Genomic DNA, 17,661 nt, shown 5'->3' with positions numbered 1-17,661 from the left:
CAAAGGTCCCTTCCAGATTCCAATCCCATTTCTATTGTCATTCCCATAAGGCGATCCCTGGGCTGACCCTCCGAGGCGGCCAGTTTAGCGAAGGAAGGAGAGAGCGAGCGCGCGAGACAGAATACGGAGGAAGAGGGCGCACGCCCGACTCCCCCCCCCCCGATGCGTGCAAACCTCTCTGGAATAGGAGGAGGAAAGAGGGGGTTTCTTCAGTGTCCCCAAACCCCGCGCTCTCGCTCTCTCGCCGCCCACCGCAGGGGAAAAGCAAAGCGAAGCCTTGGGAGGGGGGGGGCTGAAAACCTCTTGCCTTCCCCCCCTCCCACACCTCCTCTCGCCTCCCCCCTCCCCTCCCGAGCCGAGGGAGGAGGGGGCCGAGGGCGGCCAGGCGATTGGCTAATTGAGTGACACTTGTAGCCCGGGGTGGAAGGAGGAAGGCGGGGAGGGAGGGCTGGAAGAAAAAAAGGGGGGGAGAGAAGAGAAATCTGAGCCGGCCGCGGATTGGTCGGCGGAGGCAAAAGACTCAGAAACTCCGGAGGAGAAAAGTTTGGTCTTTCGGTGGCTGGGCAGGGAAGCTGCGCCGACCCAAGAGGCGACTTGGGCAAAGTCGGACTCCAGCGGGGCGAGGCTCCCCCGTTTGCTCCCATTGAGGGTCCCTATTTTTTGGGGGGTGCCGCCCTCCCGCCAAGAAGCCCGGCGCGCTTTCTTCTTTGCGCCTTCTTCCCACCGCGCCCAGCGATGGGCATCTCCGTCCAGCCGCGAGGTACCAGCTGGGACGCCCGCTTAATAAGGATGCTCTGGGCCACCTTGGCCATCGTCCTCCTGCCGGGCTGGGCCGCCGGAGCCAACGAATACGACTACGTCAGCTTCCAGTCGGACATCAGCTCGTACCAGAGCGGGCGCTTCTACACCAAGCCGCCGCAGTGCGTGGCCATCCCGCCGGACCTGCGCCTCTGCCACAGCGTGGGCTACGACAAGATGGTGCTGCCCAATCTGCTGGACCACGAGACCATGGCCGAGGTCAAGCAGCAGGCCAGCAGCTGGGTGCCCCTGCTCAACAAGAACTGCCACTTCGGCACCCAGCTCTTCCTCTGCTCTCTCTTCGCGCCCATCTGCCTGGACCGGCCCATCTACCCGTGCCGCTGGCTCTGCGAGGCCGTGCGCGACTCCTGCGAGCCGGTCATGCAGTTCTTTGGATTCTACTGGCCCGAGATGCTCAAGTGCGACCAGTTCCCCCAGGACGACGTCTGCATCGCCATGACCGCCCCCAACGCCACCGAAGCTCCCAGGCCCCAAGGTGAGTCTCTGGTCCCCGCAACAGCGTCTGCCCCACTTGGAGCAATGGGTGGAAACGAAACAAGGAGGGAAGCGACTTAGAACTAAGGACATTCCTGACAGTCAGGAATGGCAAGTTTAATGAGAAGAGGGACGAGGGGGGACATGATAGCAGCCTTTCAGTATCTCAGTGGTTGCCACAAAGAAGTGGAAGTCAAGCTATTCTCCTAAAGCACCTGAAGCAATGGGTGGAAACTAAACAAGGAGAGAAGCAATTTAGAGCTAAGGAGAAATTTCCTGACAGTCAAGAATGGCAAGTTGAATGAGAAGAAGGACCAGGGGGGACACGATAGCAGCCTTCCAGTATCTCAGGAGTTGCCACAAAGAAGAGGGAGTCAACCTTTTCTCCGAAGCACCTGAAGCAATGGGTGGAAACTAAGCAAGTAGCAAAGTAATTTAGAACTAAGGAGAAATTTCCTGACAGTGAGAACAATTAATCAGTTTTGGTCGCCAGGGTGCAAAAAGGATGTTGAGGCTTTAGAAAAAGTGCAGAGAAGAGCAACAAAGAGGATTAGGGGACTAGAAGCTAAAACATATGAAGAACGGTTGCAGGAACTGGGCATGGCTACTTCAATGAAAATAATAATAATAATGATAATGATAATGATAATAATAATAATAATAATAATAATAATACAGTAATAATAATAATAATAATAATAATAATAATAATAATAATAATAATAATAATTTATTAGATTTGTATGCCGCCCCTCTCCGAAGACTCGGGGTGGCATACAAAGAAGGACCAGGGGAGACATGATAGCAGTCTTCCAGTATCTCAGGGGCTGCCCCAAAGAAGAGGGAGTCAAGCTATTCTCCAAAGCACCTGAGGGTAGAACAAGAAGCAATGGGTGGAAATTAAACAAGGAGAGAAACAACTTAGAACTTAATAGAAATTTCCTGACGGTTAAAACAATTAATCAGGGGAACAGCTTGCCTCCAGAAGTTGTGAATGCCCAACACTGGAAGTTTATAAGCAGATGTTGGATAACCATTTGTCTGAAGTAGTGTAGGGTTTCCTGCCTAAGCAGGGGGTTGGACTAGAAGACCTCTAAGGTCTGTTCCAACTCTGTTGTTGTTATTGTTGTTGTTGTCGTCGTCGTCATCATCATCATCATCATTAGAGTCAACTCAAGAGGTAGCAATAACACTTAGACTTATATACTGCTCCCTAGTGCTTTTACTGCCCTCTCTTAGCAGTTTACAGAATCAGCACATTGCCCCCACAATCCGGGTCCTCATTTGATCCACCTTGGGAGGATGGAGGGCTGAGTCAACCTTGAGCCGGTGGGGCGATTTGAAATGCTGAACTGCAGCTGAAGTAGCCTGTAGTACTAACCACCTGTGCCACCTTGGCTCCTGTTGGGTAGATGGTCCTGCTGGGAAGGCCAGGTGAGATGGTAGCACCTGGTGTGGGGGGGAAACTTAGAGCAAGCAAGACCCAAGAAGGCCACCCCGAAAGTTTTAGGGAGAACCCATAACTCTGATGATCCAGCTGGGTCCTCCATTGCAGAATGTTGTACTGTAGGCTAATTCTGCCAACCGCCAGGCGTTCGATTGTGACCAGCTCATAATTGACTCAGGCTTTCATCTTCCCAAATTTTTTTAAATGATGAGCCACATTGTTGGGGGCAATATGTTGACTTTATAAACCACTTAGAGAGGGCTGTGAAGTACTGTGAAGAGGTATATAAGGCTAAGTGCTATTGCTATTTCCCTTCCTTCCTTCCCTTCCCTTCCTTCCCTTCCTTCCTTCCTTCCTTTCCTTCCTTCCTTCCTTCCCTTCCTTCCTTCCTTCCCTTCCTTTCTTCCCTTCCTTCCCTCCCTTCCTTCCTTCCCTTCCTTCCTTCCTTCCCTTCCTTCCTTCCTTCCCTTCCTTCCTTCCCTTCCTTCCTTCTTTCCTTCCTTCCTTCCTTCCTTCCTTTTCCTCCCTCCCGTCCTCTTTCCCTCCCTCAGTGATTAGAAGGCAGCATTGCAGGCAAACTTTGCCCACTTTCAGGAGTTCGATCCTGACTGGCTCAAGGTTGACTCAGCCTTCCATCCTTTGGAGGTTGGTAAAGTGTGGACCCAGATTATTGGAGGAAATAGGCTTAGAGAGGGCTGGGTAGCACTGCGAAGCAGTAGATAAGTCTAGGGGCTATTGATATTTCTAGTTAGAGGTCTTTAGTAATGAATAGAAGAGAGTTTCTTGATCTTGGAGCTTTAAGACACGTGTATTCCAACTTCCAGAATTCCCCAGCTGGCCTGTCCACGTGTCTTAAAATGGCCAAGGTTGAGAAAAAGTGGAATAGAACATTACATAGAAACATAGAAGACTGACGACAGAAAAAGACCTCATGGTCCATCTAGTCTGCCCTTATACTATTTCCTGTATTTTATCTTACAATGGATCCATGTTTATCCCAGGCATGTTTAAATTCAGTTACTGTGGATTTATCTACCACGTCTGCTGGAAGTTTGTTCCAAGGATCTACTACTCTTTCAGTAAAATAATATTTTCTCACGTTGCTTCTGATCTTTCCCCCAACTAACTTCAGATTGTGTCCCCTTGTTCTTGTGTTCACTTTCCTATTAAAAACACTTCCCTCCTGAACCTTATTTAACCCTTTAACATATTTAAATGTTTCGATCATGTCCCCCCTTTTCCTTCTGTCCTCCAGACATTCTTCCAGAACTTTAAACACTGTCTGATTATTTGGCCTTTAGCTCCCAGAACTGTCAGCAGTGGTTACACCAAGTTGGTCCACATCTGCAAAGCACATCAAAATTGGAAATGGGGGGGGGAATGGAGAAGACTCTTCTGGATTGAGTAACCTGGTAGCCCACCCATTCCAAATTGAGTTTGGGTATGAGAGTAAGAAGGGAAGAGCCTGGAGCTGAGGGATTAAGGGCAGATTCTGCCTGCTGAGGATTTCAGGGGACGGGTGTGCAAGACTGAAGACTCCAGGAAGCTGATGATGTCAATGCTAATTGCAATTATGGCAGAGATTGCTTAATAGCAACAGGATTAATTGCTTAATAGCAACAGGATTTATTTGACTTGGCAACTTCCTGGGAACTTTGCTGAATGAAGCAGGCGAGAGGGAGGGGGAGAGAGAGGAAATGAGAGAGAGAGAGGGAGGGGGACGGAGGGAGGGAGAGCGGGAGAGAGAGAGCTGGAGAGAGAGAGAAAGGGTGGGAGGGAGAGAGTGACAGAGAGAGAGGGAGAGAGAGGGGGAGGGAGGGAGGGAGAGAGAGGGGGAAGAGTGATAGTGGGAGAGAGAAGGAGGGAGGGAGAGAGGGAGGGAGACAGAGAGAAAGAGGGAGAGAGAGGGAGGGGGAGAGAGAGAGGGAGAAAAAGATAAGGAGAGAGGGGGGAGCAAGGGAGAGAGGGAGAGAGAGAGAGCGGGAGAGAGTGGGAAAGAGGGAGAGAGAAGGAGGGAGAGTGAGAGAGGGAGAAAAAGAGAAGGAGAGAGGGGGGAGCGAGGGAGAGAGACCAAGAGAGAGAGGGAGAGAGGGAGAGAGGGAGAGAGAGAGAGCGGGAGAGAGTGGGAAAGAGGGAGAGAGAAGGAGGGAGAGTGAGAGAGGGAGAAAAAGAGAAGGAGAGAGGGGGGAGTGAGGGAGAGAGACCAAGAGAGAGAGGGAGAGAGGGAGAGAGGGAGAGAGAGAGAGCGGGAGAGAGTGGGAAAGAGGGAGAGAGAAGGAGGGAGAGGGAGAGAGGGAGAAAAAGAGAAGGAGAGAGGGGGGAGTGAGGGAGAGAGACCAAGAGAGAGAGAGAGGGAGAGAGGGAGAGAGAGAGCGGGAGAGGGTGGGAAAGAGGGAGAGAGAAGGAGGGAGAGGGAGAGAGGGAGAAAAAGAGAAGGAGAGAGGGGGGAGAGAGCTTTCAAGAAACAATTTCCCCATCGCTGTAGCAAGCTCTGTGCAGCGATTGAGTAATTTTGGAATCTTAGTAGCTCGCGGGGACCTCTGCAAACATTTCCGTTGCCCTTTTGTGCGTTGCAGCTTCTCCTGGTGTTCTCAGAACGCCAGAGCAAAACCAAACAACCGCAAGAAGCGACCGATGGTGTGGTCCTTTATTTATTAAAGACAAGAACCTCATGCTCCTTATACCCAGCAAACTCCAGCCCATAGAGAAGGATTTAGTTCTGGCTGCTCTGCTAATCAACGCATTGGCTTTAATGCTCAACCTGGGCTAACCAAGCACAATTGGCTTTGTTTATCCTGCCCGCTGTGCCCAGGCAAATCAATCCCATTTAGTTAGCATCGTGCGATGACCTGGTTTATACTACAGATTGAAATCCATGGCTGGCTTCCCATGGGATATTGAACCATAAATGACCCTGATCCTTTTGGAGCTGGCAAACTCAGTGTGATTTGTGTGTCTGATTGTAGTGTATGTAGTCCTTCCTCACCCTTCCCAAGGGGTAGTAGACTAGACTGAGTTATCCTGATTGGCTTAGAGTTGCCACTCTGGGGGGAAGATTTAAGCTTCAGCCCACCCACCCCAATTCTGATTAAGCAGGTTTTTGGTGGCAGAAAAGCATTTCAAAGATAAAGATAATAAAGAAAGCCTTCATCGTTGGTTTCCTTTTAAGGCTACTGTATTAGTACTCTACTAACACAAATAATTCCCTCAACACTGTCAAACTTTTACTAAGTCTGCACTTCTATTTCTTCTAGTTTTTTCTCATCATCCCTCTCATCCTTTTCCTCCCACTTAGGACTGTATGACTCTAACTTGTTGCTTGTATCCTAAGATTTATATTAATATTGATGGTTTCTTCCTTGCTTATTTGACCTCTATGACAATCATTAAGTGTTGTACCACTTGATTCTTGACAAATGTATCATTTTCTTTTATGTACATTGAGAGCATATGCACCAAGACAAATTCCTTTGTGTTCAATCACACTTGGCCAATAAAAATTCTATTCTATTCTATTCTATTCTATTCTACTCTACACTACTCTACTCTATTCTGTATTATGAATGGGTAAAGAAAAATATTATGAATGGGTAAAGAAAATTACCCTTTAAAAATTTTCCCCACTGCAGAGGTCTTCAAACTTGGAAACTTCGGCTGGCAAAAGGGGTGAGTTTTGGGCTTGCACGCATTAATCGCTTTCCCATTGATTCCTATGGGAAACATTGTTTCGTCTTACAAACTTTTCACCTTACAAACCTCGTCCCAGAACCAATTAAGTTCGTAAGATGAGGTATCACTGTATATAAAAACCCCATCATTAAAACCATACAACACAAGCATATCACGCATAAACTATATAAGCCGGGGGAGGTGTCTCAATTCCCCCATGCCTGGCGATACAGGTGGGTCTTAAGCAATTTATGAAAGACAAGGAGGGTGGGGGCAGTTCTGATCTCTGGGGGGGAGTTGATTCCAGCGGGGCGGGGCCGCCACAGAGAAGACTCTTCCCCTAGGGCTCACCAGATGACATTTTTTAGTCGACGGGACCCGGAGAAGGCCAACTCTGTGGGACCTTATTGGCCGCTGGGATTCGTGCGGCAGAAGACGGTTGCAGAGGTATTCTGGTGTGATGCCATGTAGGGCTTTATAGGTCATAACCAACACTTTGAATTGCGACCGGAAACTAATCGGCAGCCAGTGCAGGCCACGGAGTGTTAGAGATACGTGGGCGAATCTAGGTAACCCCACGATGGCTCTCGCGGCCGTATGCCCAGAAGTAAAATCTTGCTCGGGCGGATATGTGCGCCCGCCACCGAATAACATGCAGAGCGCACCGGAAGTGGCAGGGGCCTGCAACCCTTCACTGCTGACAACTTTTATGCAAATTTCCTTGACCTGGATTTTGACTCCTCCATTTTAACACTTAATATATATATATATATATATATATATCAGCGAGTTGGGAAAAGTGGCTAAAGAGGACATCTTCCCAATCGGCCTCTGCATTTTCCCCATTAGGCGTGAAATCTGTTGCTCTTTAAAAAGTTAACATTCCTCAACTATCCAAGGTTTCGGAATAAGCTGACATCAGGGTCCAAATGTAAAATAATACTTTGGCCCTCCCGTGTTTTGCCCTCCCCTTTAAAGCTTTCCCCCCACCCGCTTCCTTGCATTCCACAGTCGGAGGCTGTGTTTAGAACTGCTACTTCGCTCCCTCCTCAAAACTAATCTCTGGGGAGGAAAAAGTTATTTTCATAACTGCTCCGTCGCTAGAAACCAGGAGTTGATTGACAGGGAGTTTTGCTTCGGCTGTTTGTCTTAGCCGGCGGAGGCACCGAAATCTCCTTTAAAACAAAACACACCAAAAAAACCTGCAACGCGCTCCCCCACTCGTATTGGTTTCAGGTAGAAGCTGCCAATTTTGCAAAACCTTTGAGAGAAGGAGATATTTTTCCCCTGATTAAAATTTTGGTGCCAAATTAGAACAGGATACGACGGGTAAGGTGATCGTTTGCAGAAGATGGAAAGGAAAAAGACTGCCCCAGGCCCCCTTCCACGTGTGTTTCGTGAGCGAAGAAGAAATAAAAAATTGTGGTGTTTTTTTTGACCGGGAGGCATAAAAGAAACCAGGGCTTTCTGCTTTTTGGGTAACATTTGGAGAACTTTTTGTTGTTGTTGAAGGGGTGAGTTATTTACACCTCAATTTATTTTGTTTCTGTATCTAGCAGACCAGAAACCTAACTTAGATTACGATTCACTCCCTTTTGGGTGGGAGAATCTCAGGATTTTTCATGGAGGTAGGTTTGAGTGGAAAGTCCTGGACAGCCAGTTATTTATTGACAATTAAGAAAACTGTCCTATTTTATTTTATTTAAAACAAAATGTACTGTGTTGAGGAGGGGATGGATGACCTATTCCACAAAGTACCAGGGCAAGAAGTTACTGGCTGGAAATTTATCAAAGAGACACCCAACCCGTGATGGGCTCCTCGTCACTAGCGCTCCCAGTGCAGGAAGCAAAACCTCACACGGAGATGTTCACACGCATGAGATTTCACCAATTTTAGAAACATCGAAGATTGATGGCAGAAAAAGAACTCATGGTCCATCCAGTCTGTCCTTATATTATTTCCTGTATTTTATCTTAGGATGGAGACAGTAATGGGCAGCCAAAATTTTTACTGCCACACTATGGGTGTGGTTTATTTTGTGGGTGTGGCTTATCCTATCCTATCCTATCCTATCCATCCATCCATCCATCCATCCATCCATCCATCCATCCATCCATCCATCTATCCTATTTATCCTATCTATCTATCTATCTATCTATCTATCTATCTATCTATCTATCTATCTATCTATCCTATTTATCCTATCTATCTATCTATCTATCTATCTATCTATCTATCTATCTATCTATCTATCTATCTATCTATCTATCTATCTATCTATCTATCTATCTATCTATCTATCTATCCTGTCTGTCTGTCTGTCTGTCTGTCTGTCTGTCTGTCTATCTATCTATCTATCTATCTATCTATCTATCTATCTATCTATCTATCTATCTATCTATCTATCTATCTATCTATCTATCTATCTAATCTATCTATCTATCTATCTATCCTGTCTGTCTGTCTGTCTGTCTGTCTGTCTATCTATCTATCTAATCTATCTATCTATCTATCCAAGCTAAATGTGACCCATTCACCATCACGAAATCTTCAGAACTATAAAGTCTACAAACTTGAAACTTGACAGGTACTTTATGTTCCTCTTGGCTTCTAGATGCTCACTAAGAAAGGATTTTTTGAAATGACCATCAGATCATTAGTTATTTCTTACATTATTATTGACGTGCTCTGATGCTTGAGCTGGAGGTTGGTCTAGAAGACCTCCAAGGCTGTAGTAGGTTCTGAAACCCGTTGCTACCGGTTTGCATGCGTAGATACATCCCGGGTGGGTGGGTGAGCGGAGACTCTCGCTGTCGCCGCTGCTACTACTTCACCAAACTGGGAGCAACCCACTGCTTCTCTAAGGTCCCTCCAACTCTGTTATTCTTTTATTTTTTTTATTAAAAACTCAGTGAGATGAAAACCTAACTATTTCCATGCTCCTTCTTTGGTCTTTGCTCTCTCTGTATGTGTGGTTGTTTATGTGTGCGGTTGTGTGAGAGAGAGCATGAATGAGTGCTTCCTTTCTCAACCCTGGCCTGTAGGGACTATAATGATAATCTGTAGGATTAGCTGTAACATCTGCCACAGAAATGTACTAAATGAAAAAGTGATAAATCTGTCTTCTGCGCTCTTCAACAGGAAGACATCTATTTATATTTACTTACAGACTTAACTCTCTCTCTCTCTCTCTCTCTCTCTCTCTCTCTCTCTCTCTCTCTCTCTCTCTGTGTGTGTTTTCTTTCAATTCCCATCAGCTCAGATCCGCACAATTTGTGGTTAGGGCTGATGGGAATTGTAATCCAAAGCACCTGGTTGAGCCAGTCCAGAATGAATGAATAAGTGAATTTGAAAGAAATTCTTCTTTTTCGAAAGTTGAGACCTTTGTCTGAGGTTTTTTTTATTATGGTACAATGATTTCACAATAAAATACCACAACAAATTCTTCTGGTATTTAATATTTTTTTTTAATATATGAAACCCATGGATGAATAATTAAGAAAGCTGTAGGGACAATGAGTGCAGGAGAGAGAATGGTTAAGCGCTATATAACTGGGTTTATCCATTGTTCTGAATCATAGATTGTTGTAGCTGTTCTTAAACCATAGCTTAACAACTGTGGCAAAATAGCAACAGACCTATGTACTACTTCATAGTGCTTTACAGTCCTCTCTAAGTGGTTTACAGAATAAGCCTCTTCCTCCCAACAATCTGGGTCCTCATTTTACTGACTTTGGAAGGATGGAAGGCTGAGTCAATCTTGAGCCGGTGGTGAGATTTGAACTGCTAAACTACAGCTGGCAGTTTGATGAAGTAGCCTGCAGTGTTGCACTGTAACCGCTAGCCACCCTGTCTCTTAAGGTCACAAGTTAACAACCCCCTTGCTTAGCAAGGAAAATATTGGGCTCAATGGGAGTTGTAAGACAAGGACTATTAGTATATTTTTACCTCCATTATGATTAAAATTCTCCCAAGCAATGTTGGCCTAGAGAGAGAAGAGGAATTAGGTGATGGGCCCCCTACCTACACCCCCTACCTACCTGCAGGGTCTCCTCAGTGCTGCAAGACCACCCTGTGAATTTCTGCAGCTAAATATCTGGATTGCAACAGACTTTTTGGTGGTCGGGATCAGGTGAGATTTTAAGGGTGGGAACCCTGCAGAATTGAGGAAAGGTCTTCCTGACCAAGGCCTGGAGATGGGCCAGATTTGAGAAGTGGGCTAGGGAGGCCCTTTAGTGGCTCTCTCGCAATCCTATGCAGACGTTGCAGGAGAGAAGCTCCATTGTGAAGGACTGGCCCCCTTTGGAGCCTGAGGAGGAGGAGGAGGCGGCTCCTCCTCCCATCGTTCTGGCCCAGGTCGGTCAGGTGAGGGCGGGAGCATTTCAGATGGGTGCAGAAGGATTCTTGGGGGATTTGCATTCAAGACTGGATGCCCCTGGGAAGGCCTCTTGCTCCCACCCCATCCTTCTGTGGCCCTTGGGAAAGTTGGGTAGCTGAATTGTGGCTCTTAGTCCAACCCTATACCATTTCACACAAATAGCTGTCCAATCATTTTTTTAAAACCTCCAGTGTTGGAGCATTCAAAACTTCTGGAGGCAAGCTGTTCCACAGATGGATTGATTGATTGATTGATTGATTGATTCATTCATTCATTCATTCATTCATTCAATTTTTTATGCCACCCTTTTTATGCCACCCTTCTCCTTAGACACAGGGCGGCTTACAACATGTTAGCAATAGCACTTTTTAACAGAGCCAGTATATTGCCCCCACAATCCGGGTCCTCATTTGACCCACCTAGGAAGGATGGAAGTCCTTAGGAGTCTTCAGAGAGGGGCGGCATACAAATCTAATAAATAAATGAATGAATGAATGAATGAATGAATGAATGAATGAATGAATAAAATAAATAAATAAATACATACATACATACATACATACATACATACATACATACTGTACATACATACATACATACATACATAATAAATAATACATACATACATACATACATAATAAATAAATAATAAATAAATAAATAAATAAATACATACATACATACATACATACATACATACATACATAAATGGAAGGCTGAGTCAACTTTGAGCCAGTGATGAGATTTGAACCACTGACCTATAGATCTACAGACAGCTTCAGTGGCCTGCAGTACAGCACTCTACCTGCTGCGCCACCCTGGCTCTATTGTTCTAACTGTCAGGAAAGTTTCTCCTTAGTTCCAGGGTGATTCTCTCCTTGATTAGTTTCAATGACAGGAGAGGATCAAGTTTGCATCTTACTATATGTAATATGGAATGGAACATATTAGAACTGGGGTTTGAATTAGAACAGTGGTTGGAGTGCGGTACTGCAGATTACTTCTGCTGACTGCCGGCTGACTCCAATTTGGCAGTTCTAATCTCACCAGGTTCAAGGTTGACTCAGCCTTCCATCCTTCCGAGGTGGGTGAATTGGGAATCCAGAGTGTTGGGGGCAATAGGCTGAGGGCTGTAAAAACACTATGAAGTGGTATATAAGTCTAAGTGCTATTATGAGCTGATAGCTCTGCTATTTGCTTATCAACTTTCATCTATCTCTGTCTCCATCAATGGCTGAGGGGAAAACCCCCCTACCATCCACCAGGTGGTTGTTCTGTTGGCTGGAACCAAATCTGCCTACCTATCCACGTACCTATCCTACCCTCCCCATATATCCATCCCTCCATCTCAAGCAGGAAGAGGGAGATTATGATCCCGCTATATAGAGTGCTGGTGAGACCACATTTGGAATACTGTGTTCAGTTCTGGAGACCTCACCTACAAAAAGATATTGACAAAATTGACTGGGTCCAAAGATGGGCTACAAAAATGGTGGAAGGTCTTAAGCATAAAAGGTATCAGGAAAGACTTCATGAACTCAATCTGTATAGTCTGGAGGACAGAAGGAAAAGGGGGGACATGATCGAAACATTTAAATATGTTAAAGGGTTAAATAAGGTCCAGGAGGGAAGTGTTTTTAATAGGAAAGTGAACACAAGAACAGGGGGACACAATCTGAAGTTAGTTGGGGGAAAGATCAAAAGCAACACGAGAAAATATTATTTTACTGAAAGAGTAGTAGATCCTTGGAACAAACTTCCAGCAGACGTGGTAGATAAATTCACAGTAACTGAATTTAAACATGCCTGGGATAAACATAGATCCATCCTAAGATAAAATACAGAAAATAGTATAAGGGCAGACTAGATGGACCATGAGGTCTTTTTCTGCCGCCAGACTTCTATGTTTCTATGTTTCTCCATCCCTCCACCCACCCACTCACTCACCCACTCACTCACCCACCCATCCATCCATCTCTCCACCCACCCACTTAACCCACCCATCCTTCCCTCCCTCCCTCCACCCACCCACCCACCCATCTATCCATCCATCCATCCACAATTGCTGGCAACCTGCCTTTCATTGAGGACCTGTATACTGCACAAGTCAAAAAGAGGGCGGGGAAAATATTTACTTACCCTTCACATCCTGGACACAAATTGTTTCAACTCCTACCCTCAAAACGTTGCTACAGAGCACTGCACACCAAGACAGCTAGACACAAGAACAATTTTTTTCCGAACGCCATCACTCTACTAAACAAATAATTCCCTCAACACTGTCAGACTTTCCACTAAATCTGCACTTCTATTCTACTAGTTTTTCTCATCATTCCTATCACCCATTTCCTCCCATGTTGACTGTATGACTGTAACTTGTTGCTTATATCCTAAGATTTTTATTAATATTGCTTCTTCATTGCTTATTTGACCCCTATGACAATCATTAAGTGTCGTACCACATGATTCTTGACAAATGTATATTTTATTTTATGTATGCTGAGAGCATCTGCACCAAGACAAATTCCTTGTGTGTCCAATCACACTTGGCCAATAAAAATCTATCTATCTATCTATCTATCTATCTATCTATCTATCTATCTATCTATCTATCTATCTATCTATCTATCTATCCATCCATCCATCCATCCATCCATCCATCCATCCATCCATCCATGCCACCTGCAAACATGCACAAAGAAGGACTTAGATAAGACTCCGTTCTCCTCTCCCCTCGCTGGAGGTCGAATGCTATGTTTCGAGGAGGAAAGGATGTGTTCTTTGGAAGGCCTGCCTAGCCAACCTCATAGCTTCCCACTACATTTCTTACGGCTGACTTCAGGTGCTATGTAAACAGCCCAGGAGGACGGAGCGGAGATGAAAGCCAAAGGCGAAGGGGAGTGAGTTGCGGGGAGGGAAAACTATTCCAGCGTCAAGAGGCAAATGAAAGGAAAAATACAAAACCGACGGAGCCTTTGGAATCCTGTTGCTGATCTTGGCCGAAGTGCGCGGGAGAGAAGGGAGGTGGCAAACATCTGGGATTTGTAGCTGAAGTCCAACAGAACAAAGATCTCCGCTGGTGGATGTGGCTTTTCCAAGGTTTCCCAGGAGCCTGAAAGAATTCCACGTTGGGTAATCTGTTGCAGCCAGTGATTGATCCCAACTGTTGTGGGCGCTGTCACGCAATGGCTGTGGGGAAGCCCCCTCCCTCCCGCTCACCAGATGGCTGCTCTGTTGGCTGGAACGAGCCATGAAACCCTCGTTTTACCTCCGATACCATAAAGGAGGGATTGCATCACGAGCCATACTTATTAGTTTCCCCCCAAAGTGCCTTTTCCTATAGAAACATAGAAACATAGAAGTCTGGCGGCAGAAAAAGACCTCATGGTCCATCTAGTCTGCCCTTATACTATTTTCTGTATTTTATCTTAGGATGGATCTATGTTTATCCCAGGCATTTTTAAATTCAGTTCCTGTGGATTTATCTACCACGTCTGCTGGAAGTTTGTTCCAAGGATCTACTACTCTTTCAGTAAAATAATATTTTCTCATGTTGCTTTTGATCTTTCCCCCAACTAACTTCAGATTGTGTCCCCTTGTTCTTGTGTTGACTTTCCTATTAAAAACACTCCCCTCCTGGACCTTATTTAACCCTTTAGCATATTTAAATGTTTCGATTATGTCCCCCCTTTTCCTTCTGTCCTCCAGACTATACAGATTGAGTTCATGAAGTCTTTCCTGATACGTTTTATGCTTAAGAACTTCCACCATTCTTGTAGCCCGTCTTTGGACCCGTTCAATTTTGTCAATATCTTTTTGTAGGTGAGGTCTCCAGAACTGAACACAGTATTATTCCAAATGTGGTCTCACCAGCGCTCTATATAGTGGGATCATAATCTCCCTCTTCCTGCTTGTTATACCTCTAGCTATGCAGCCAAGCATCCTACTTGCTTTCCCTACCGCCTGACTGCACTGTTCACCCATTTTGAGACTGTCAGAAATCACTACCCCTAAATCTTTTTCTTCTGAAGTATTTGCTAACACAGAACTGCCAATACAATACTCAGATTGAGGATTCAGTAGCCTATCAGTAGCCTTCTTCTGGTCTGGTGCAATGACAGCATTGCATTTAAGATGGACCTTAAGTACGAGGGTCGCCCAGAAAGTAATGCACCACATTTTTTTTCTTCAACAATTATTTATTGAACACAATGAAACTTACACCCAAGAAAGAAGGATGTTTCTTCTACATCCCATATTTATCCACATAATCTCCGTCCCATTCTATGGCCTCCCTTCAGCGAGACACAAGGGTGTATATGCCCTGTGGGAACCACTCCTTGTTCCGGTCATGATGAAGCCATTTCTGCACTGTGCAAATCACCGAACCGTCTTCTAATGACTTCACCCTCTGTGCCCAGCGACTAACCGTACTTCTGCCGACTGTGGATTCTCCATCAACTGTACACAAACATTTGCGAATGTTCCCAACAGTTTCTTTCTCCGCAGTGAGAAATTCAATGATAGAAACATAGAAGACTGACGGCAGAAAAAGACCTCATGGTCCATCTAGTCTGCCCTTATATTATTTTCTGTATTTTATCTTAGGATGGATATATGTTTATCCCAGGCATGCTTAAATTCAGTTCCTGTGGATTTACCAACCACGTTTGCTGGAAGTTTGTTCCAAGGATCTACTATTCTTTCAGTCAAATAATATTTTCTCACGTTGCTTTTGATCTTTCCCCCAACTAACTTCAGATTGTGTCCCCTTGTTCTTGTGTTGACTTTCCTATTAAAAACACTTCCCTCCTGGACCTTATTTAACCCTTTAACATATTTAAATGTTTCGATCATGTCCCCCCTTTTTCTTCTGTCCTCCAGACTATACAGATTGAGTCCATGAAGTCTTTCCTGCTGCTTGTAACTTACATCACTTACAGACACCATTTGGAAACACTGCTGCAGCTACGCTATCTGTCTGAAGAAATGCAAAATTTACATACACACTCCTGACAATTCAAATATTGCATATCTAAAGTTTTGTATTTGTACCATTACTGTAGTCTGAGAAAAAAAAATGGTGCATTACTTTATGGGCGACTCTCAAAACACAATGCTCTCCTTGCAGCTGCCCAGAAGGAGGACACCGATTAGGAGCAGAGACCTCTTAGCAAACGAATGAGCATGGCTTATTAGCAGCTAAATGTGGTATATATTTGGCTATATGGGCACTTGTTCTCCTTTCATGCTGTTGTTTATTATTTATTTTATTTTATGTGTCAAACAGGTGTAGGATAGTAGATTGTATAAATATAACATAAGTAAAAAGTAAGGATAAAAGAGGACAATAGAACAGTTTCCGTCTGTATCGCCTATTTGTTAGAAATGTAAAAAAGAAATTGGTGCATATTATCACGCGTGGTGGACATGCTCTGAGACACAAATATTTTGGAACAAAGTAGAGAATTGGATAAATGAAATAACAAAAGAGAAGATTAAAAAATCTGCTGAATTTTTTTTATTGGGTATTTCAAACACAAAGTATAAAAAAGAAACTTATTATTTAATAATACATATATTGGTTGCGGCAAGAATAGCATTTGCACAGAAATGGAAAGAAAAGACAATACCCAAAAAGACTGAAGTATTTAAAAAAATCATAGAATGTGCGGAACTAGATATGATGACTAAACGTTTAAATAATCAAACTGAAACAGAATTTTATAAAATATGGAATAAAGTATATGACTGGTGGAATTTTAAAAATGGTATTAATAGTTAATTATAAGATAGAATGAATTAGCATATAGTATAACTAACTTAGAAGTGTATATTCTTTCATTTTTCTTTTTCTTCTGTATTACTAATAACTTCTCTCTTTTTTTTTGTTTAAGTATAGAATATCTTAAAATATAAAGAAATTTAAATATTAAGTTTAATATTATAAAAATAGAGTTGAATAGAGTTGAATTTAATAAGAATGTAACTTACATGGGTGGTATTACTGCTTTGATCTGACTACAGTTAGTTTTTTTATATTTCTGTAATAGTTAGACTTCTATGACAAGCGGAGCAATGGCAGCTCCTTAAATGTTTAATGTTGTATGTCTTTGTCTGTCTTTTTTTTGAAAATCGATAAAAATATTTTTTTTAAAAAAAAAGAACAGTAGGACAGGGATGGTAGGCACAATGGTGCGCTTATGCCCGCCCCTTACAGACCTCTTAGAAAAGGGAGAGATCAACTATAGACAATCTAAGATTAAAGTTTTTGGGGTTTGGGGAAGAAACCACAGAGTCAGGTAGTGCATTCCAGGTGTTGATCCCCCCGTTGCTGAAGTCGTATTTTCTGCCGTCGAGTTTGGAGTTGTTTACATTGACTTTGAATCTATTACGCGCTCGTGTATTGCTGCGGTTAAAGGTGAAGTCATCATTAACAGGAAGGACATTTTGGTAGATGATTTTTATGAACTGCCTAAAATTGTTACTTTCCCTTGCTTGATGTGTCGTCCTTCTCTTTCACAGGCACTGCTGTGTGTCCCCCCTGTGACAACGAAATGAAGTCGGAGGCCATCCTGGAGCACTTATGCGCCAGCGAGTTCGGTAAGGAAAGCTTTCTTTCCCTTATTTTAAATACACTTCGAATCCGAAGCTCTCTATGACCCAAAGGAGGGTCCTACTTTAAATACACTTAGGATTGGAATTTCTCTGTGACCCAAAGTTGTAGGTGTTTCATCACTGGACAGCTACTTATCTGAAATGTTATAGACCAGTGATGACGACCCATTTTTGGCTCACGTGCCAAAAGGATATGCGCACATACACTAGTGCGCATGCACATGTGCCTACACCCTTGCATGCACAAAACCTCTG

General features: G+C 44.2%; 1 protein-coding gene across 1 annotated transcript in view; it reads left to right on the top strand.

Annotated features, from left to right (window-relative positions):
* The first annotated feature begins 513 nt into the window (after window positions 1-513).
* SFRP1 (secreted frizzled related protein 1) overlaps window positions 514-17,661 on the top strand; it is a 46,710-nt gene continuing 29,562 nt past the window's right edge. The window contains exons 1-2 of the mRNA XM_070765289.1: window positions 514-1,294; window positions 17,314-17,391. Coding sequence (XP_070621390.1) covers window positions 736-1,294; window positions 17,314-17,391 — 637 coding nt within the window. The 5' untranslated portion in view covers window positions 514-735. The remainder of the gene's footprint in view (window positions 1,295-17,313; window positions 17,392-17,661) is intronic.

Source organism: Erythrolamprus reginae, chromosome 12 (genome assembly GCF_031021105.1).
Source record: "Erythrolamprus reginae isolate rEryReg1 chromosome 12, rEryReg1.hap1, whole genome shotgun sequence".
In the NCBI taxonomy this organism is placed as follows: domain Eukaryota; kingdom Metazoa; phylum Chordata; class Lepidosauria; order Squamata; family Dipsadidae; genus Erythrolamprus; species Erythrolamprus reginae.
This window is presented reverse-complemented; position numbering and strand designations above follow the sequence as displayed.